Source organism: Coenobita brevimanus, chromosome 50, assembly GCF_032717465.1.
Source record: "Coenobita brevimanus isolate Jiangsu-jjx chromosome 50, ASM3271746v2, whole genome shotgun sequence".
NCBI classification, from domain to species: domain Eukaryota; kingdom Metazoa; phylum Arthropoda; class Malacostraca; order Decapoda; family Coenobitidae; genus Coenobita; species Coenobita brevimanus.
In genome coordinates this window covers 39580020-39604165 of record NC_137003.1, presented here as the reverse complement: position 1 = coordinate 39604165, position 24146 = coordinate 39580020, and the positions used below count along the sequence as shown (strand labels likewise).

Here is a 24146-nt window from a genome sequence, read left to right as displayed (position 1 = left end):
AATATTGTGAGGAGAAGTGCTTGATCGGGGATTTGGCACCCTTTTTTAATGTGACAGCATCCGGAATGACTCTATCGAATGCGTTTATGTGAAGCTACAGAACATGGTGAATGTTTTTGGCAAATCAGATAGAGCCTGGATTCTAGGGGCTTGAATGATGAGTGAATGGAAGTGTGACCCATTGGAGTGGGCAGATTTGGGCTTTCTAGACATTGCTACTCCTCACCCTGCCCTAGAGTGGGAAAGGAGGTCTGGATGATGATGATGATTACCTGTGAGTTAGTGCCGAGATTTTCAGAGGCAGACTGTTGATTGTTCCATTTTTTTGTGCTTTCTTATTTTTTGATCCTACCATTTATATTTGTCAGTGGTAAACATAGTAAAGATGATTCATCTATCATCCAATCCTACGTTGCCCTATGAGAAGCATAGGAGTCCGAGGCTAGGCAAATTGGTCCTGACATTTAAGATGAGAGTGACCAGCCTCACTTGTCCCTGAGTGGCATTACGTGAGCAGTAACCCCAACCATTCCTCGGATATAAACCCTCACTGTCTCAATCCATTTGGAGCACCGCTATAATTATATATTTTAAAGAAAGCAATATAGTGCAGTATTTAAAAACTTGGACATTGCAGCCACTATTTTCTTTTCATCACTAGTCAGTATCTCAGTATATGTTGTTTATAATTTGTTTATTTGAGGAGTTTAACTTTTGCAGTCCTCTTTCCAACAGAGAGTGGAGTTTTTGGTGTGCCTCTGGAAACCCTTTTGGAGAGGGACCGCAACCATCTACCCGAGCGACCCCTTGAAACCAATGTACCTCTTCTCTTTTACAAGGTTGTTCTCCTTTTCATGTTTATATAGAGTTATTCTGTGACTATACCTTGTTCCTCAGAAGCTGTTATTTTTTTTTTATTCTATTGTTTTTCCTTCCTCTGTTCTTTTATGGTGTGTGTGTGTATAGATAGATAGATAGATATAGATAGATAGGTAGATAGATATGTAGAGGAAGAGAGAGAGAAAGAGAGAGACCTAATAATTATCCCTTTATAAACTTCCTATGCACATGATAGGACAGTAATGAATTGTATGATAGATAAGTACATTATTCTTTTGTTTTTCCATACACTGTTCTGTTATTGTAAACAAACATATAGAGTGAGCGCTCACATAACACAGGAATATCGTACCCTGAAGTTCCTGCTTTATGAGAATTCTACGTTATAGGGCCATATGTTTACATGTTAAAGGGCTTCATGATACCTAAGCCAGCCCCAAGTTCACCTTTTGGGGCTGTAAGTTTGAAATGAGCGCGTCGGAACACAGATTTTGTGGTGTACATGGCTCTCCCAGTCCTCCCACCTTCCCCTCTCTTCTCCCCCCCCCATCCCTCCTCCATCCTGGAGATGACTGTTTCTACCTTGGGACAAAGAAAAAAATTTTCACAGCCAAATTTGCCCTCAGAAATTGGTTATTATTGGTTTAAATTGTATACCATCATCTTTGCTGGTGTATGTACTATAAGATAAGCAAATAAAAACAACGAAACTGACATAGGCGTACGGGACCCTTCTCATCTGGGGGGGCTGAACTCTCTCTGCCCGAAATATATTTTGCCTGTAAATCCAAGCAATTTTATTTATATATATATATATATATATATATATATATATATATATATATATATATATTTATTTATATATATATATATATATATATATATATATATATATATATATATATATATATATATACAGTAATCACTCCAATATCCGGATCAATAGAGCCATCGGTAGGTTCGGATATTGGTTTTGTCCGGATATTGGGCCCCAGCTTATGGACTTGTACTTACGGACCCTAACACAGAGAAACACCTATACAACTCCCTCCGGACATGCATAGCACCTATTTAACACCCAAATCACACCAATAAGGCACATAAATGACTGAAATAAATGCAATAGACACATAAAATGTGGGTTTAGAAGTATGTTCATACATTAATAAACATTCTGGTACTTATGGACTCTAACCGAACCTAACCTAACCGAACCTAACCGAACTCTGAAAAACCCATTCCTACTGCACATGCATGAGGTAAGTTTAGTATGGAAAGAAGTACAGTATGACACTTTCTGGTAAGTATAGTATGGGAAAATATACAATATGAAACATTCTGGTAAATATAGTATGGAAAATAGTACAACATGAAACATTTTGGCTACTTACAGCAAGTCCCTGGCCACCTCGATGAATAACCGCCTCCTCTCGGACTCTGACAGTAAGAACGATTTCCTGAAGCACTTGCACTACACTCTTCCTGAAGTCTTGCACTGAACTTAGTCACTAACACACAGAAGTCCGTTCTTTTCACAGTGTTCACTTTAGTCCAAATAATGTTCCATTAAATTTAAGTGTTGCACATTAACTTTTCCCAAGTTTTTTAAGTTTCCAAAGCCAAAACAAAGAAGGTTAGTTACGTTAAATTTCTTTTCTACTTAGTCTTTTCTCCCAACTTGAAAACCTTAACACAACACACCGTTTTTTTCACTGCACAACACTCAAAATTCCCCGTGTGGTCTAGTGGAGAAGTTCTTGCTGTTTATTCACTGTCAGAGCCCGAGAGTATCACTGGCAGGCGTCCAAGGGGTGCATCGGTGGGTAGTGGTGATGGCGTACCGACTACAGAAGACTCTGAAGACAGCCGCAAACTCACGTCGAGCGGTGACTCCACTGTAGCTGATGTGCTGGGCTGTGGCTCGGAGCATGAGGGCCTGTCTTGGGAGGCAACGGAGTGGAACCAGGGCTTGGCACAGCGGGGTCACGGGCCTGAAAAAACTGTCAATCGTTGACTGACGCAAGGACCGACGATTCTGGCGATTGATGATGCGCTGCCGGAAAGCACGCACTTCCTCCACGAGTCCCAAGGGCCCCATCTCCCTGTCGCAGTCCGGGTGTTCCAGGTAGTCTAGGACGAACTCTAGATGTTCCCGGAGTGCGCTCAGCTTGGGGATGGCTGGAGTAGTGTCCTGCTGGGCGGAGTCTGCATCATCATCGCCTTCGTCGTCGGAATCTTCAAGTTCGGGACTGACACCAGCAACCGAAGACGCGATCTCGATATCAGACAACGTCTGATACCCAGGATCGCCCTCGTCGTCGTCCAACCACTCACGAACATCGTCCACATCAACATCGTCGCCGTGCGTGCATGCAGCCGTGCATGGAAGTCATCCACGTCAAACCCTAGGAAATCGTACTCCACATCTGTTCCGAGAAGCAAACGAGACCAACCATTTTCAAGAGTTTTCACAGGGACTTCCTTCCATGCACTAGCCCAGTTGTACAGCGCAGACTTGATGTTGTAGCGGCGAAGGTTTTCCAAAGTCCGCTTGCCTCGAGTGTCACGTCCTTCCCTGCGCTCGTCCTCGTCCTCGAGAACCACCATCACCTCGTCCAGGAACTTCCGACGGTACAGGCGCTTTGTTGCCACGATCACTCCTTGGTCCATTGGTTGAATGAGAGCAGTCGTATTAGGTGGCAGAAACATGCACCTAATACGGCCATTCTCAGCAACCAAGTCCTTGTCGCACGGGTGGGCAGGTGCATTGTCGAGGGAGAAGGAGAGCCTTTACCTGGTCGCGAGGAATTCCCAGTGTCTTCGTCTGGTAATGTATGACCTCCTTGGCCAGTGATGGTGAAAACAGTCTTTGAAAATCACAGCTGTGAACCATGCTTTCAAAGAATGGTACCATACGACAGGAAGGACATCCATCACCCCACGAAGGCACCGAGGCTGCTTTGCACGGCCAACAATAACGGGCTTAAGCCGGTGCATGCCGTTAGCATTGGCACAACACAAAGCAGATATCCGTTCCTTAGAAAGCTTGCGGCCAGGTACACGCTTCTCCGTCTCATCGGCGAGAGTGTTCGTTGGCACCGAGCGATAGAATAGGCCAGTTTCGTCAGCGTTATAGACTTGACCGAGAGTGAGGCCCTCCCTGTCGATCAAGCCTTTCACCTTGTGCCGAAACTCGTCCACTCCATCCTCGTTAGCGTCCAATGCTTCGCCATGTGCTTTACGGTTAGTAAGGCCATGTCGCAACTTGAACGCGAAGAGCCAACCCTCGGATGCCTTGGAAGTCTAGGGCGTCGTGAAGCCTTGCAAACTTCTCAGCAGCAGCCTTCAGCTCCGTTCCACGTACCATCACACCAGCTGCACGTTGCTGTCGATACCAAATCAACGTGGAGCGGTCGATCTCTGCATACTTGGGAGTAAACATAACCTTCCTCTCCACGTTGCGTTTGCTTCTCGACGAGGAAGTCAGCCGTGTACTGCATGAGCTTGTCTCGGGAACGCTTGATATCAAACAAAGTCGACCGGGCCAGGTTGAACTCGCGGAGAATGCGAGAGGAAGACCAACCCGCATCAACCTTCTCCAATATCTCCCGTTTCTTCTCCAGAGTCAACACCACTCTCTTCCTTTTCTCAGGAGGCGGGGCCATCATCACACACACTAAGAGTAGGGCAGAGAGCAGCAGGAGGCCTTGCAGCAAGTACGGCACCACCACAAAAGCGAGCACGTGGGCAGCCATGACGAAGAGCGCAGGTCCAGTCGCGGTGAGAGACAGGCGGGAAGTGGGGAGGATGCAGCGGCGCTCTATCGGACGTCGGAGGAATGACGAACCAAAACAATGCTCTCACGCGGCGCGCGCGGCAAGTTCAAATTACGGACGGCAAAAAATCGGTTTTTTTTCCAATTTTTTTGGATTTTCGGACCATTTTGGGAATGTTTGATCCCAGGACGATAAGGTTCGGTTAGTGGGGATGTTCGGTTATTGGGCGTCCGGATATTAGAGTGATTACTGTATATATATATATATATATATATATATATATATATATATATATATATATACATATATATATATATATATATATATATATATATATATATATATATATGTGTGTGTGTGTGTGTGTGTGTGTGTGTGTGTGTGTATGTGTGTGTGTGTGAAGGAAGAAACCACATTTCATGAAGACATTGCACATTTATCCTACACACCATGTAAAATGAAGGTTAACTGAGCTGCTAAATTTCACCCACATTTACAAGTATTATATAAAGCCTACAGTATAAAATTTAACTGAGTAATTAGTATGGGTTATACGTTTTAATGTAATATACTAAATAAATAATAGCTGTTACTGAAATAAATTGCAATGGTTGAATGGTATATAGTAATTATTAAAAATTGCAGTAAATTATAGTCCACCTTCATACTAAATTAAAACATGATTAGAAAAATAAGGTGCTTCTTTTCCTATCCATAATAAAGTTAAGACTTACAGAAAAAATCAAGTTAGAAAAAATATTTTTCACGTCCCTTTCTTTTTCCAAAAACATCTATAATTTTGTCCATATATTCTTCAATCACTCTAGTAGCATATTCTCTTTCTATGTTGATAAGTGCTAGGCAGCTAACTCTTGCTTGACCCATGGTGCTGCGAAGGTAGGATTTCAGCTTACGAAGTCCACTGAAAGAACTCTCTGCTAACATGAAGTAGCAGGGATGACAGCCAAAAGAGATACAACTTTCATGAACTCGGGTACCATTTCTGACAGTTCATTTTCGTGTAAAAACTGGACAACATCTGATGCTGTCTTGAGGAAGACTCCTTGTCGCCTTTGCTTAAGCTTATAGAAAAGTCTCTGTTCTGCTTCCATCAGATCCTTGTCCAGGCCATAAAAGTTTGCAACTAGTTCATAGTCACTTTGTGATGGTGAATCACTTATTGCAATGGCACCAAGAGCACACAGAACATCTTGATCATTACCCTTGAAACGAACTTCCAGTTCTGACAGGACCTTGTCAATTGAATTGTAATAAGTGTTGACACGATGATGCTGTACTGGTGTCAGTGGTTGGGCATCCATCCCTGTCAATTCTCCTACAAGGGCTTGCAATCGACGAGATGGTTTTTTTCGAGGTATTCTCTTGTATTTTCAATCCAAGACTATATGTTTTGGCTGATTTGGTCAACCCTTTGCCAGATCTTGTCAAAGCTATCATCATTACGACATTCTCTCAATGTCCTGATGGTAAGATCTGCATTTCGGCGAGCAGTGATGACATCCATATTTTTGGACTGTAAGTATCTGCTCAGACTGTTGGTGTTTGAAAGAATGACTTTGAGGATACAGAGTCCAAGAATGAACTCAAAGTCACAGATTGCAGAAAGAAATGCACGACTATCAGAGTATGTCTTGGGATCTTTTCATCTGCCAGCTGAATGAGAGCTTTTACAATTCTCTCAGTTTGCTCGTGAACACTTTTCACGGCTTCCCACCTGCATGACCATCGTGTGATACTTAAGGATTTTAAAGAATAAGTCCGGACATGTGTCACTGTGCAGCTTCCACTCAAGCCCTGAGCAAACTGGCAGGCGGGACTTGGGGACTCTGCCAACGCATAGTGTGTACTTGTTCTCCCGTCCTAGACACGTACAGACTTATGAGCCTGTCCACTATTATGTAATTTACGAACGGACGGTACTGACACGAGCATCCAGCTCAGCCTGTCAACACTGGCTGATAGTTTATTTATAAACAGTAAGAACTAAGAAATATTTTTTAAAAGCACAGAAAAGGACTGTTATGGCATTTCTTTTTTTAAAGGAAAAGTAAAATTTCATATATGAAAAGAAAAAACACTCAAGGACAGGATTTAGCTCACGATCCGCCAGTTGAATAGCCCTGCTACATTGGCTACTCTGCCCGAAAAATTTGTGTCTGCCCAAATCTTGGGGGGGCTGCAGCCCCCCCAGCCCCCCTGGCTCGTACGCCTATGGAAACTGATGAGTAAAAGCACAATAATGCAGTGAGAATAAAATTGTTCAAGGGTAAAAATAGCTTCAGATAACTTCCCAACATCCCAGTGCAAAATTTTACCTGCATCGAGCACGAGATGTGTCGAGATGCAGAATTTTATGAGGTTTGTTGTGATTTTTTCAGAATTTCGATACAACCAATAATTTTTCAGTAAATCACCAAAAACTATTAAAAAAAAAAAATCAGTGGGCATCACAAAGGATGGAGGATGGATGGGAGAGGGGTAATTGCAGATGGAGAAGAGGGAGGAAAGGAGGGGATGTGTGTGTGTGTGTGTGTGTGTGTGTGTGTGTGTGTGTGTGTGTGTGTGTGTGTGTGTGTGTGTGTGTAATTCACCGTAATTCACCGGGTCGGTCAGGATCACTTTGATGGTCGTGATCGTCAGCTTTTACCCTCCCGGAAGGGAGCTGAGAGCTCATATAGTCCAATCTAAGGGCAAGGCTGTGACCTTCACACACACACACACACACACACACACACACACACACACACACACACACACACATCCCCTTGCTCAAGGGGGACAGTAACCACCCACTTCGTCAGTGAAACTTTTCGCAACCTGAGCGAGGCGCAAACTCCCGTCCACCAGTTGGCAAGTGAGAGCGTTACCCCTTTACCAGCAAGCGTGTATTTACCTATTTGTAGTATACAGGAATTGAGCAATGCTCGTGTTGCCCTGTCTCCATATCCACATTTATCAAGTCTACCTTTACACACATGAATATTTTTCTCATGCACCACCTCTTTGTCTAAGTCGTTCCAAATATTTAAGTATTTACCTAATATACCTAATTGTGATATACACGGAATGTACTATGCTCAGGGGTTTCCGTCGCTGTTTCTCAATAAGTCGAATTTAGCTTTAAACTCGTTTAAGTTTTTAGACTGGACGATCTCTTTGTCCAGGCTATTCCATAAGTCTATACTGTACTTCTGTAAGGAAAGCTATATTTCTTGATATCCTTCAAGCAGCTTGACTTTTTCAATTTCATTCCGTGTCCTCTTGTTGCTCTCTTACCCCATACAAACAGATCTTCTTTGTCAATTTTATCTACTCGGACCATGGTCCTGAACACCGCAATCATGTCTCCCCTCTTTCTCCTTTCCTCTAACGAAGGCAAATCCAGTTTTTCCGGCCTCTCTCTGTATGACAGGTCTGTCAGACTGGGGACCATCTTGGTTGCTGTTCTTTGTATTCTCTCAATCTTGTTTATATCTTTCTTTTTGTGTGGGCACCACACTACCACTGCATATTCTAACCTGGGGCGGATCATGGCCACTGTCAATTTTTTCATCATTTCCTCATCCATATAATGAAATGCTACTCTTATGTTAGTCAAGAGTTTATAAGTCTCTCCAACTATATATCTTGTTAATGAGCTTTTCTGGTGACAAACTATCTTGGACCAGCACTCCCAAATCTTTCTCTCCTTTTTGTGATTAATTCATTACCCAACAAATAATTCAGTGATAGTCTCCTGGTACTTTTACCCATTTCCAATATTTTACATTTCTTTACATTAAATTTTATTTCCCATGTCCGGCTCCAATTGTGTATCCTATCCAAATCCTCCTGTGTGTGTGTGTGTGTCTATCTATCTACATACCTAGGCTGCTTCCCCCAAGGAAAGGGAGGTAGCCGAGACAGGACGACACAATCCCCATTAACTCATCCATTCAAACACATTCACTTGCATCTCAGCCCCAAAGGGGAGAACGGACAGATCCTCACCGCACCACACCGCACAAGGGCCAACTCCGCAATGCAATCAGTGACATCCACAGTGGGGCCCGACAGCAGAACTGGTTTACCCCTCCCACATCATAACAGACCCATCCCCTTACCCTCACCTGACCTGACTAGCTGATCAGACCAAATGCGGGAGAATATCCCCTCAGGGCTGCGTCATCACTTATTCATTCACAATTTCTCTCCATTTATTTCTGTCACGCACAGCCACTCTTCCTTGCTCAACACACATCCCTCTCACATCCAGCGCTCTCTTCACACTGTCCATCCATCCTATTCGTGGTCTTCCTCTCAGCCTTACACCTCTCACATCAGCTCTAGTTATCTTTTTCACCAATCGCTCATTATCCATTCTCTCCATATGCCCAAACCATCGCAACACCCTCTGCTCAACTCTACTAGCCATCTCCCGAACAACTCCAGTTCTTCTTTTCACTTCATCATTTCGCACTCGATCCATACTCGTCACTCCACACATACTCCTCAGACACCTCATCTCCATTACATTCAAACTTTTCCTCTCTGTTACACCCATATTCCATGTTTCAGCCCCATATAATGCAGTCGGTACCACAACACCCTCATACAGCCTTCTCTTTACATCCATTCTAAGCAAACGACATCTAAACACTTTTTTCATTCCTCCCAGCACCTTTCCTACATCATTTATTCTAAACTTCACTTCTGCATCTATTCTTCCATCCACAGCAACATGTGACCCTAGATATTTAAAACACTCTACCTCCTCAAGCAACTCGCCATTCAAAATTATATTCATCCCCCTACCATCTACCAACCTCGTACACTTCATCACTTTACTCTTATTCTCATTTACTTTCAATTTCCTCCTTTCACACACCCTTCCAAACTCCTCTACCAACTGTTTCAATCTCTCCTCTGAATCAGCCACCAGTGCAGTATCATCTGCAAACAGCAGCTGCTTCAGATTCCACTCTCCACCATCAACATTCATCAGACTCAGACCTCCACCTAAAACTCTTGCATTCACCTCCCTTACAACACCATCCATGTAAATATTAAACAACCAAGGCTACATCACACATTCCTGTTGCAGCCCCACTCTCACGGGAAACCAATCACTCAAAGATTTCCCACTCTTACACATGCTCTACTATTTACATAAAAACTTTTCACCCCTTTTAGTAACCTACCATCAAGTCCATACAATCTTAAAACAGTCCACAAAGCCTCCCTATCAATTCTATCATACACTTTCTTTAAATCCATAATTGCCCAAAACACATCCTTGCCCTTCGCTAAATACTTTTCACATACTTGTCTCACAGCAAACACCTGATCCATGCATCCCCTCCCTCTCCTAAAGCCACACTGCTCCTCACCAATCACTCCCTCTGTACCCTCTCTAACTCTCATAATTAACACTCTGCCATACACCTTACCTACAACACTCAACAGACTTATACCCCTAAAGCTAGTACATTCATACTTATCACCCTTGCCTTTATACAACAGGACCACACAAGCACTTGCCCAGTCAATTGGCACCATACCATTCTCAAAGCACACATTCAACAGTCTTACTAACCAGTCAACAATAGTCACTCCACCACCCTTCAGGCATTCCACAGCACACTCATCCATACCTGTAGCTTTCCCCTTTTTTATCTCCTTTACTGCCTTCTCCACTTACTCCTTCGTGATCAAAGAATCATTCAACTCTCCCAACACATTTATTCCTTGCACCCTTCCATCTGCCACAATCTCAGCCACCCTCTCCTCCTCTACATTTAACAATCTTTCAAAATACTCTGCCCATCTCTTCCTTACTGCATCCATCTCAGTTTACATCCTTCCATCCTCTGCTTTTACTCGTTCCTCCTTCCGAGACTCTCCCTTTCGCACCTTTTTCACCTCCTTCCAAAACATTTTCTTATTCTGTTGAAAATTCTCTGTCAGCCACCTACCCCACCTCTCATCTGCTGCCACTTTAGCATCACGCAGAGCCCTTCTCGCCTTATTCCTCATTTCCTTATACCTTACATATGACATCTCATCCTTCCTCTGCAGCCACACTTCATATGCACGTCTCTTCTCAGCCACAGCCATACTTACTTCCTCACACCACCATTCACTTCCTTTTCTTACACCACCACCCACACGTCTCACACCACATACCTCTTCTGCATGCCCCACCACAGCACTCTTAAACAACTGCCATTCCTCCTCCACACTGCCATTTTCCCAATCTTTTAGTGCGTTCCACTCATCTTTCAATTTCTCCTGATACTCTATCTTTTTCTCTCTTTTATCCAACTCACTCACTTTCAAAACCTCCCTGCCACACGTAACTCTCCTAGCTCTCATACTTTCCCTCCACCAGGTAGTGGTCAGACATACCTCCACCCTCCCCTCTCAGAACTCTCACATCCAACAATCTTCCTATTACATTCCTAGACACAACCACATAGTCCATCAAAGCTCTATCAACAACCCTTCCACCCTCCTGTCTCACCCATGTATACTTATAAATATCTTTCTTCTCAAACAGCGTATTTCCAATCACCATCTCTCACTCAACACACATCCCTATCATTCGTTCCCCATTTTCATTTCTTCCAGGCACACCATGCATACCAACTACACCTTCAACTGCTACATTTCCCACTCTAGCATTCAGATCTCCCATCATTACCACATTCACATTTGCTCCAAAACTCTGCAGACACTCATCAACATCATTCCAGAAAGACTCCCTCTCTTCTTCATCCCTTTCACTACCAGGCCCATATGCACTCACAAACACCCACAACTCACGTTCAAATTTCGCTTTCACCCACATCAGTCTCGATGACACCTCCTTCCATTCAATCACACGCTGCTGTACATCCGGACTCACTAACAAGGCCACACCTTCTCTTGCCCTGCGTCTATCAACACCTGACAATCTTCCATTCACACTTCCAAACATAGACTCACCCTTCCCTTTCATCTTCATTTCACTCAAAGCTAACACATCCAACTTTCTTCTCACAAACATTCTCCCAATCTCCTCCATTTTAGCCTCAATCGTACTACATCCACGCACATTCATAGACCCAATCTTCAGGGTACAGGGATAACTCCATCCTCCATGCCTTTCTCTGGCCTGTCTCTTTTTAGGAACTAAAAAACAGAGGAGGGGGTCCCTAGTCCCCTCACCCTGCCCCTTTTAGTCACCTTTTACAACACGCAGGGAATACGGTGGCAGTATTCTTCCTAACACAACCTGGCCACAGAGCAGTAGTACCAGATTGTGTAGTGCGGCCAGATTGTGTCCCCCCACCCCTGCCACAGGGGACTGTGTGTGTGTGTGTGTGTGTGTGTGTGTGTGTGTGTGTGTGTGTGTGTGTGTGTGTGTGTGTGTGTGTGTATTTACCTAGTTGTATTTACCTAGTTGTGATACACAGGAAATGAGCTACGCTCGTGGGGTCCCGTCTCTGTTTCTTAATAAGTCAAATTTTGCTTTAAACTCGTTCAAGTTTTTAGACTGGTCGATCTAATTGTCCAGGTTATTCCATAGGTCTATACATCTATAAGGAAAACTATATTTCTTGATATCCTTCAAGCAGCTTGGCTTCTTCAGTTTCATTCCGTGTCCTCTTGTTACTCTCTTATCCCATAAAAACAGATCTTCTCTGTCAATTATATCTACTCCCATCTTGGTCTTGAACACTGCAATCATGTCGCCCTTCTCTCACCTTTCCTCTAAGGAAGGCAAATCCAGCTTTTCCAGCCTCTCTCTGTACGACAGATCTGCCGGACTGGGGACCATATTAAATGCTGTTCTTTGTATTCTTTCAATCTTCTTTATATCTTTCTTCTTGTGTGGGGACCACAGTACTGCTGCATATTCTAACCTGGGGCGGATCATGACCACTGTCAAATTTTTCATCATCTCCTCATCCATGTAATGAAATGCTACTCTTATGTCAGTCAAGAGTTTATACGTCTCTCTAATTGTCTTGTTCATATGTTTTTCAGGAGACAAACTCTCCTGGACCAGCACTCCCAAATCTTTCTCTTCTCTCGCTTTCGTGATAGGTTCATTACCCATCAAATAATTCAGTGATGGCCTCTTGGTACTTTTACCCATTTCCAATATTTTACATTTCTTTGCATTGAATTTCATTTTCCACTTCTGGCTTCAATCATGTATCCTCTCCAGATCCTCCTGCAGCATTTTACAGTCCTCCTCTGCCTCTACCTTCCTTAGGATCTTTGCATCATCAGCAAACAGACTTGCATAACTGTTCACTCCCGCTACCATATCAATAACATAAATCAGGAACACTACTGGTGCCAACACAGACCCCTGGGGGACTCCACTTGTTACTTCTCTCCATCCAGACATCCTGTCCCTTATTACTGTCCTCTTTTGTCTGTCTCTCAGAAAGTCTGTCATCCATTCCAGAAGATTTCCCTTCAGTCCTCCTATATGCTCTAGTGTGTGTGTGTGTGTGTGTGTGTGTATTTACCTATTTACCTATTTGTAGTACAGTATACAGGAATTGAGCAATGCTCGTGTTGTCCTGTCTCCATATCCACATTTATCAAGTCTACCTTTACACACATGAATGTTTTTCTCATGCACCACCTCTTTGTCTAAGTCGTTCCAAATATTTAAGTATTTACCTAATATACCTAATTGTGATATACACGGAATGTACTATGCTCGTGGGTTTCCGTCGCTGTTTCTCAATAAGTCGAATTTAGCTTTAAACTCGTTTAAGTTTTTAGACTGGACGATCTCTTTGTCCAGGCTATTCCATAAGTCTATACTTCTGTAAGGAAAGCTATATTTCTTGATATCCTTCAAGCAGCTTGACTTTTTCAATTTCATTCCGTGTCCTCTTGTTGTTCTCTTATCCCATACAAACAGATCTTCTTTGTCAATTTTATCTACTCGGACCATGGTCCTGAACACCGCAATCATGTCTCCCCTCTTTCTCCTTTCCTCTAATGAAGGCAAATCCAGTTTTTCCAGCCTCTCTCTGTACGACAGGTCAGTCAGACTGGGGACCATCTTGGTTGCTGTTCTTTGTATTCTCTCAATTTTGTTTATATCTTTCTTTTTGTGTGGGGACCACACTACCGCTGCATATTCTAACCTGGGGCGTATCATGGCCACTATCAATTTTTTCATCATTTCCTCATCCATATAATGAAATGCTACTCTTATGTTAGTCAAGAGTTTATAAGTCTCTCCAACTATCTTGTTAATGTGCTTTTCTGGTGACAAACTATCTTGGACCAGCACTCCCAAATCTTTCTCTTCTCTCCTTTTTGTGATTAATTCATTACCCAAAAAATAATTCAGTGATGGTCTCCTGGTACTTTTACCCATTTCCAATATTTTACATTTCTTTACATTAAATTTCATTTCCCACGTCCAGCTCCAATTGTGTATCCTATCCAAATCCTCTTGCAGTAATTTACAATCCTCCTCAACCTCTATCTTCCTCAAAATCTTTACATCATCAGCAAACAGACTTGCATAACTGTTCACTCCATCTACCATATCATTTACGTAAATCAGGAACATTACTGGCGCCAACACTGAGCCTTGAGGGACTCCACTTGTTACTTCTCTCCATCCAGACATCTTTTCCTTTATTACTGTCCTCATTTGTCTTTCTCTCAAAAAGTCTCTCATCCATTCCAGAAGTTTCCCCTTTAATCCTCCTATATATTCTAGTTTCCACATTAGTCTCTTATGAGGTACCTTGTCAAAGGCCTTCTCTAAGTCTAAGTACACACAATCCACCCAACCATCTCTCTCCTGTACCACATCAATCGCTCTTGAGTAAAAGCTCAACAAGTTAGAAACACATGACCTTCCACTTCTGAATCCAAACTGACATTCAGCCAAAATATTCATCTCTTCCAGATATTTTATCCATCTGTCTTTCAGGACTCTCTCACACAATTTTGCGACCATGCTGGTTAGAGACACTGGTCTATAATTCAGGGGTTCTTCCCTGTTTCCTCCCTTGTAAATTGGTACCACATTTGCCCTCTTCCATTCTTTTGGCACTTTCCCCTCTTCCAGTGAGCTTACAATTAAGCTGTGAATTTTATCTGCCAGTTGTTCTCTGCATTCCTTCAGTACCCAATTAGAAATTCCATCAGGTCCTGGGGCTTTCCTTACATCTTGAGTTTCCAGTAATTTATACACTTCCTGTACCTCCACTTTTATATCTTTCATCACCGGAACATTTCTGATCACTCCCTCCCCTTCCACAAGCTCCTTTTCTTTAGTGAAAACTGACTGGAAACGTTTGTTCATTATTTCTGCTTGCATTGCCGCATCCTTAAAGACCTCTCCTTCTACTTTCAGTTTGGTGATTCCTTCCTTTTGTTTCAGTTTGCCATTAACAAATCTATAAAACAGTTTGGGTTCATCCTTGCATTTGTCAATTATACCTTTTTCAAAATTCCTTTCTTCTTCTCTACGTATTCTTGTGTATTCATTTCTTGTTCTTTTATATTCTTCCTTTGTTCTGTCGTTACCTCTCTTTCTCCAATTGTTCCACGCCTTATCTCTCTCTTTTTTTGCTATCATACACCTTCTATTAAACCACTCCTTTTTCCTGTTTTCTTTCCCTCTTACTCTTGGTACAAATTTTTCCACACCCAAATTATAGAGGTCTAGAAAGATATCCCGCTTCCTCTGTATCTCTCGTTTCTCTGAATTTTCTCCAATCCGCATTTTCAAAAAAGTTTCTCAATCCTGTAAAATTTGCTTTCCCAAAGTTGTATCTTCCCTGTCTATGAAGCTCGTCTCTTGGCTCGACGTTTCCTATTGACATCTGAAACTCAATGACCACGTGATCACTTTTTCCCAAAGGACAGAGATATTCCAATGATTTTATTACATCAGGTTCTTTGGTGAACAGTAAATCTAACCTTGCTGGTGTGTCCTCACCTCGAAACCGTGTCTCTTCTTTGACCCATTGTGTCATCACATTATTCATTATTATATTTGGTAACATAGTGCCCCACGAATCCTCGCCGCCTTCCGAGTACCATTCCTCCCAGTTCACCTCTTTGCAATTAAAGTTACCCACCAAAATTATATTATTGCTTTTCTCAATTATTTTTTGCAAGTAGTTAGCCATATCTAACAACATCTCATGGTATTCGTCATCCTTCCATGCTCTCGTCTTTGGGGGAACATACACTACCGCCATATCTCTCTTAACATTCTCTCCAGTTTCTAATTTCATATATATCACTTCAGCCCTGCCTTCTCCCATTTCCACAGTATCTACATTTATGTTGTTCTTCACTGCTATCATCACTCCTCCTCCCTTTTTTTCTTTTCTGTCTTTTCTCCACAGTTTGTATTTACCATCTCCCAAATGAACATCAATATCTTCTCTTAATTTGGTCTCTACAAAGCACATGACATCAGGTTCATGTTCTCTCAAGAAATCATTAATTTCGATCCTTGTCGATATGAAACCATCCACATTAGTATATATCACCTTCAAATTATTTTTGACATTATTAATACCCTCTTCTCTCCTACTCTCTGTCCGTACTGCTTCCTCAACTTCTGATCTTTCACAACCATCCCCCTTAGTTTCCTTCACTTCTATTTCCTTAAATACCATTTCCTTACTTTCATATCCATTACTCTCCAAAAAAAAGTATTACATTCTTCCTCTGTCCTCTTATCATTTTTTTCCTTTACTTCTTCCTTTAATGCTTTTAAAACTTCTCTTTCTTCTTCATTTAGATCTTTTCTTATTATAATATTTTCCATCCCTGCCTCTTTGCTTAATTTCCAGGTCACTTTAAGTATCTCATTTATTACACTTTCTGATGTAAATTTGACTCTCATTGGTCTTGTTTCCCCTTTCTTGTAAGGCCCTATCCTCCTTACTTCCTCAATTTCTTTTACCCACTTGTCTCCTTCGGGGTCAATCTTGCCTAATATTCCTCTCACCTGGTTCGTGTCTCTCTCAAGTCTTACGAACCTAACCTTTTCTTCCTCTTCCCTGTTTCCAAATACTACCACACATCTGTTCCTTTCTACAGTTTCTCTCACTATTTTCTCTTTTTTCTTCAGTATTTTCACTACATTTTCTTCCATTTCTTTCTTGTTCATTTCCCTTTCTTCCTGGATGATCTCTCTTAAGCTAACCACTTCTTTCTGTTCTTCTTCTACGTGTGCCCACTTTGCCTTATGTTCTTCTAATACATTACTCACCTTCTCCGTTTTATTAGTACTCTCCTCTAGTTTCCTCCTTAGTTCAACATTTTCCCTCTTCAAATTCCTAATCTCTTCGTTGGCTGTTTCATTGGACTGGATCAGACTCTGTATGGTAGTTTCCATATTTTCTGACACATCCTTTATCACTAGATTCTCTACTTTCTTTTCGAGTTCACTAATCCTCATAATTAATGTTTTAACCAGGTCCATGACATTGGTATTAGCATCAAATCCTTGAAATTCTGGACCCTCATTGTTTATATTTTCGGCCATGTTTGATGTTGGTTAACCAAAACAGCTGTTACCGAAAAAAAACTACAAACATTCATGTACAATCTAGTCAATAAATCTTTACATTTTTGGTAGTCTATTAACTTTCATTATTTTGAATTTAAATCAAGACCTTAGGAGACAGGACAGACAAAATTCCTGAAACTACTTAAGGTTAGCAGCGGTGGCTGGGACGTCCGCTCTCTCCGGCTGTTCGTGTGTGTGTGTGTGTGTGTGTGTGTGTGTGTGTTTATTTACCTATTTGTATTTACCTATTTGTAGTATACAGGAATTGAGCAATGCTCGTGTTGTCCTGTCTCCGTATCCACATTTATCAAGTCCACCTTTACACACTATCTATCTATCTATCTATTGCCAGACGCCTCAATCCCGTTTGGGGTGGCCACAAACAAATCGCCTCCAAGTCACCCTGTCCCCCGCCATTTCACTGCCCTGCTCCCAACTCACACCCCCCTCTCTCATATACCTCTCCACCCCATCCCTCCATCTCATCCTCGGCCTCCCCCTCCCTCTTCCCCCCTCCACCTCACTCACATACACTCTTTTCGTCAGTCTTTCACCCTCCATCCTCTCCACATGGCCAAACCACCTCAGTGTGTTCCTCATAACGCTTCCTATCACATCCACATCCACACCACAACGCTCCTTTATATCCTCATTCGTCAGCCTGTCTCTCCACGTGACTCCACAGGCTCCTCTTAAATAACTCATTTCCACTGCTCTCACTCTTGACTTGTGTCCTTCCAACAATGTCCAAGCTTCACTTCAGTACGTTAGAGTTGGTATCACAATACTGTCATATAGTAACTTTTTCACTTCCATGCTCACTTCCCTGTTTCTTATCACTGCTTTCAAGGAACCAGCAACCTTTCTTCCCTGCTGTACCCTTTCAAGCACTTCACCCTCCAAACCTCCATCCTTACTCATCACACTACCCAAATACTTAAACGTACTCACATTTTACAATTCCTCACCATCCAACCTCACTGTACATTCACTAACTTCACCTCTCTCAAAGACCATTACTTTACTCTTCCCTACATTCACCTTTAGGTTCCGTTTCTTACACACTCTCTCAAACTCATCCACCAAACCTTGCAGCTCCCCTTTGTCTTCACTCAACAACACAGTATCATATGCAAACAACAGTACAGGGAGTTTCCAAACACTATCCTCTCTCACCAGGGCCACTCCAACATCCACTACCCTACCTTGTACCTCTTTTATTACCCCAATCATGTACAGATTGAACAACCATGGAGACATGACACATCCCTGTTTCAAACCAACTCTCAAAGAAAAAAATTCACTTACTTCACCATCCACATGCACTGCAGCCTTCGCACCATCGTACATACTCTTCACAGCATTCAACAACTTCCCATCTACTCCATATATTCTTAACACCTTCCACAATCCTTGTCTATCCACCCTGTCATATGCTTTCTCCAAATCCATGAAAGCCGCATACAACTTCTTTCCCTTCTCTAGAAACTTTTCCACTAAAGATCTAAGAATGAATATCTGATCTACACAACCTCTTCCCTTCCTAAAGCCTCCCTGTTCTTCTCCAACTAATTTCTCTGTTCTTTCTCTAACTCTGTCTATAAGTATCCTACCATACACTTTTCCTATTATACTAAGAAGACAAATGCCCCTATGATTACCACACACTTCTTTTTCCCCCTTTCCTTTGTACAAGGGAATAATTATACCTGACTTCCAATCCTCCGGGACTCTACCTTCCTCCCAGGCCAATCTGCACATATTCCATATCCATTCTACTACTATCTCTCCCCCATGCTTCAGCATTTCGCCACACACTCCATCAATTCCTGGGGCTTTCCCCGATTTAACATTCTTCATTGCTTCCACAACTTCTATCCTACTGATTTCTTCCTGTCTTCTCACCTCCCTCCTTCTCCCAGCCATTCCCCAGCCACTTATACTCGCATTACTTCCATCCTCTACGTTCAACAATTCCTTAAAGTGTTCTCTCCATCTGCTCACTTTTTCTCCCTTCTCCACTAGTAATCTACCATTTTTATCTTTCACTCCCCTGCTAACTTCACTTCCACCCTGTCTTACTCTTTTCACTTCTCTCCAGAACATTTTCTTACAGTCCCTCCACTTTACACTCAAATTCCTTCCAAATTCCTCATCCACTCTCTTCTTACTCTCTCTTACTAATCTTTTCACCTCTCTCTTCCTTTCCACATATAACTCTCTCTTCCGCCTCTCAACTTCTTCCACGCCCCTATTTCTCATCCATTCATTGTATGCTTTCTTCTTTTGTGCCACTGCCTGTTTCACCTCTTCAGTCCACCACGCTGTTCCTTGCACCCCCCTCCGTCTTCTCTTCCTTCCACACACCACATCACATGCTGCACATATTTCTTCTGTAAATATCTTACACACACCTTCCACGTCTCCCATCTGCTCCAATTCATATTTGCCCAATCGTTCCTCCACTTCTCTCTTATACTCTGCCTTTTTCTCATCCTCTTTTAACCTTTCCACTGTCCTTGCAACTACTCCTTCCTCTCGTCTTTCCCTTCTTCTATTCTTCCATCTTACTTGGATCCTAATTCTGGCCACCACCAAGTAGTGGTCAGAAAGTCCACTCCCCCAACCTCTATACACTCTTGCATCCTATACACATCTTCGCATCCTTTCATCCACACACACATAATCAATCATTGCCTTCCTTTCATTCAGTTCACCACCCACCCTTCTCATCACTCGCCATGTATACCTGTGGATCATTTTATGCCTGAAGAGGGTATTGGCTATCACCAACCCCCTCCCAGCACAAATGTCCACTAACGCACTCCCATTCTCATCTATCTCAGCAGGCACACCCCACTCACCAACTATTCCATCCACCTTCACATTACCAACTTTACCATTCATATCACCAGTCAAAAACACTCTCTCATTCCTTCCAAACTTTTCCATGCACACTTCCACATTTGTCCAGAACTCTTCTCTCACTCTTCTAGCACGATCTTGCGTTGGCGCATATACACACACAATCGCCCACATTTGTATTCCAACTTTCAACTTTACCCACACAATCCTTGACCCAACTGATCCATACTGTCTTATGCTCTTCTTCCATCTTTTACTCACAACTATACATACTCCTTCCTTTGCCCTCTCATTCTCATCTACTCCTGCACATATACCCCATCCATACTCCCATTCTCTCACACTTTCTCCTCTCCATTTTGTTTCAGTTATTCCACATACATCCACTTTCGCACCCTCAAGCACCTGGACAATCTCTCTCTCTTTCACCTCATCATTCGCTCCTCTTACATTCCATGTACTCATTACCAAGTCCTTTGTCCGATCCTGGGTCGTCATCGTTTGGTCAGTCCTTGTCCGGGGCTTCTTGTTTGTTTTTTTAGTTAGTTGTTTTCCGGGGAGGGGCACTAACCCTCCGCCAACCCTTTTAGTCACCTTTTACGACAAGCGGGGATACTCGGGGAGTATTCTTGAAAACCCCCCTACCCCCACCTCTTCGTCTAAGTCGTTCCAAATATTTATATATTAACCTAATATACCTAACTGTGATATACTGGTACACGGAATGTGCTATGCTCGTGGGTTTCCGTCGCTGTTTCTCAATAAGTCAAATTTAGCTTTAAACTCATTTAAGTTTTTAGACTGAACGATCTCTTTGTCCAGGCTATTCCATAAGTCTATACTTCTGTAAGGAAAGCTATATTTCTTGATATCCTTCAAGCTGCTTGACTTTTTAAATTTCATTCCGTGTCCTCTTGTTGCTCCCTTATCCCATAAAAGCAGATCTTCTTTGTCAATTTTATCTACTCCCACCATGGTCCTGAACACTGCAATCATGTCTCCCCTATTTCTCCTTTCCTCTAAGGAAGGCAAATCCAGCTTTTCCAGCCTCTCTCTGTATGACAGGTCTGCCAGACTGGGGATCATATTGGTTGCTGTTCTTTGTATTCTCTCAATCTTGTTTATATCTTTCTTTTTGTGTGGAGACCACACTACTGCTCCATATTCTAACTTGGGGCGGATCATGGCCACTATCAATTTTTTCATCATCTCCTCATCCATATAATGAAATGTTACTCTTATGTTAGTCAAGAGTTTATAAGTCACTCCAACTATCTATCTTGTTAATGTGCTTTTCTGGTGACAAACTATCTTGGACCAGCACTCCCAAATCTTTCTCTTCTCTCATTTTTGTGATTAATTCATTACCCAACAAATAATTCAGTGATGGCCTTCTAGTACTTTTACCCATTTCCAATGTTTTACATTTCTTTACATTAAATTTCTTTTCCCACGTCCGACTCCAATCATGTATCCTATCCAGATCCTCCTGCAGCATTTTACAATCCTCCTCAACCTCTACTTTCCTCAAGATCTTTACATCATCAGCAAACAGACTTGCATAACTGTTCACTCCAGCTACCATATCATTTACGTAAATCAGGAACATTACTGGCGCCAACACCGAGCCTTGAGGGACTCCACTTGTTACTTCCCTCCATCCAGACATCCTATCCTTTATTACTGTCCTCATTTGTCTGTCACTCAAAAAGTCTCTCATCCATTCCAGAAATTTCCCCTTCAGTCCTCCTATATATTTTAGTTTCCACATTAATTTCTTATGAGGTACCTTGTCAAAGGCCTCTAAGTCAAAGTACACACAGTCCACCCAACCATCTCTCTCCTGTACCATGTCAATCACTCTTGAGTAAAAGCCCATGTCAATCGCTCTTGAGTAAAAGCTCAACAAGTTAGAAACACATGACCTTCCACTTCTGAATCCAAATGACATTCAGCCAAAATATTCATCTCTTCCAGATATTTTATCCATCTGTCTTTCAGGATTCTCTCGCACAATTTTGCGACCATACTGGTTAGAGACACTGGTCTATAATTCAGGGGTTCTTCCCTGTTTCCTCCCTTGTAAATTGGTACCACATTTGCCCTCTTCCATTCTTTTGGCACTTTCCCCTCTTCCAGTGAGCTTACAATTAAGCTGTGAATTTTATCTGCCAGTTGTTCTCTGCATTCCTTCAGTACCCAATTAGAAATTCCATCAGGTCCTAGGGCTTTCCTTACATCTTGAGTTTCCAGTAATTTATACACTTCCTGTACCTCCACTTTTATATCTTTCATCACCGGAACATTTCTAATCACTCCCTCCCCTTCCACAAGCTCCTTTTCTTTAGTGAAAACTGACTGGAAACGTTTGTTCATTATTTCTGCTTGCATTGCCGCATCCTTAAAGACCTCTCCTTCTACTTTCAGTTTGGTGATTCCTTCCTTTTGTTTCAGTTTGCCATTAACAAATCTATAAAACAGTTTGGGTTCATCCTTGCATTTGTCAATTATACCTTTTTCAAAATTCCTTTCTTCTTCTCTACGTATTCTTGTGTATTCATTTCTAGTCTTTTATATTCTTCCTTTGTTCTGTTGTTACCTCTCTTTCTCCAAATTTCCACACCTTTTCTCTCTCATTTTTTGCTATCATACACCTTCTATTAAACCACTCCTTTTTTTGGGGGAGGATGAGAAAAAGGTAGAGTATAAGAGAGAAGTAGAGGAACGATTGGGCAAATATGAATTGGAGCAGATGGGAGACGTGGAAGGTGTGTGTAGGATATTTATAGAAGAAATATGTGCAGCATGTGATGTGGTGTGTGGAAGGAAGAGAAGACGGAGGGGGGTGCAAGGAACAGCATGGTGGACTGAAGAGGTGAGACAGGCTATGGCACAAAAGATGAAAGCATACAATGAATGGATGAGAAATAGGGGCGTGGAAGAAGTTGAGAGGCGGAAGAGAGAGTTATATGTGGAAAGAAAGAGAGAGGTGAAAAGATTAGTAAGAGAGAGTAAGAAGAGAGTGGATGAGGAATTTGAGTGTAAAGTGGAGGAACTGTAAGAAAATGTTCTGGAAAGAGGTGAAAAGAGTAAGACAGGGTGGAAGTGAGGTTAGCAGGGGAGTGAAAGATAAAAGTGGTAGATTACTAGTGGAGAAGGGAGAAAAAGTGAGCAGATGGAAAGAACACTTTAAGGAATTGTTGAACATAGAGGATGGAAGTAATGCGAGTATAAGTGGCTGGGGAATGGCTGGGAGAAGGAGGGAGGTGAGAAGACAGGAAGAAATCAGTAGGATAGAAGTTGTGGAAGCAATGAAGAAAGTTAAATCGGGGAAAGCCCCAGGAATTGATGGAGTTTGTGGTGAAATGCTGAAGCATGGGGGAGAGATAGTAGTAGAATGGATGTGGAAGATGTGCAGATTGGCCTGGGAGGAAGGTAGAGTTCCGGAGGATTGGAAGTCAGGTATAATTATTCACTTGTACAAAGGAAAAGGGGAAAAAGAAGTGTGTGGTAATCATAGGGGCATTTGTCTTCTTAGTATAATAGGAAAAGTGTATGGTAGGATACTTATTGACAGAGTTAGAGAAAGAACAGAGAAATTAGTTGGAGAAGAACAGGGAGGCTTTAGGAAGGGAAGAGGTTGTGTAGATCAGATATTCATTCTTAGATCTTTAGTGGAAAAGTTTCTAGAGAAGGGAAAGAAGTTGTATGCCTCTCATGGATTTGGAGAAAGCATATGACAAGGTGGATAGACAAGGATTGTGGAAAGTGTTAAGAATATATGGAGTAGATGGGAAGTTGTTGAATGCTGTGAAGAGTATGTACGATGGTGCTAAGGCTGCAGTGCATGTGGATGTTGAACTAAGTGAATTTTTCTCTTTGAAAGTTGGGTTGAAACAGGGATGTGCCATGTCTCCATGGTTGTTCAATCTGTACATGGATGGGGTAATAAAAGAGGTACAAGGTAGGGTAGTCGATGTTGGAGTGGCCCTGGTGAGAGAGGATAGTGTTTGGAAACTCCCTGTACTGTTGTTTGCAGATGATACTGTGTTGTTGAGTGAAGACGAAGGGGAGCTGCAAGGTTTGGTGGATGAATTTGG

General features: G+C 42.3%; 1 protein-coding gene across 1 annotated transcript in view; it reads left to right on the top strand.

Annotated features, from left to right (window-relative positions):
• LOC145399811 (rho GTPase-activating protein conundrum-like) overlaps positions 1 to 24146 on the top strand; it is a 234665-nt gene that overhangs the window by 63962 nt on the left and 146557 nt on the right. Inside the window, exon 10 of the mRNA XM_080272372.1 lies at positions 736 to 839. Within this exon, the coding sequence (XP_080128498.1) occupies positions 736 to 839 (104 nt within the window). The remainder of the gene's footprint in view (positions 1 to 735; positions 840 to 24146) is intronic.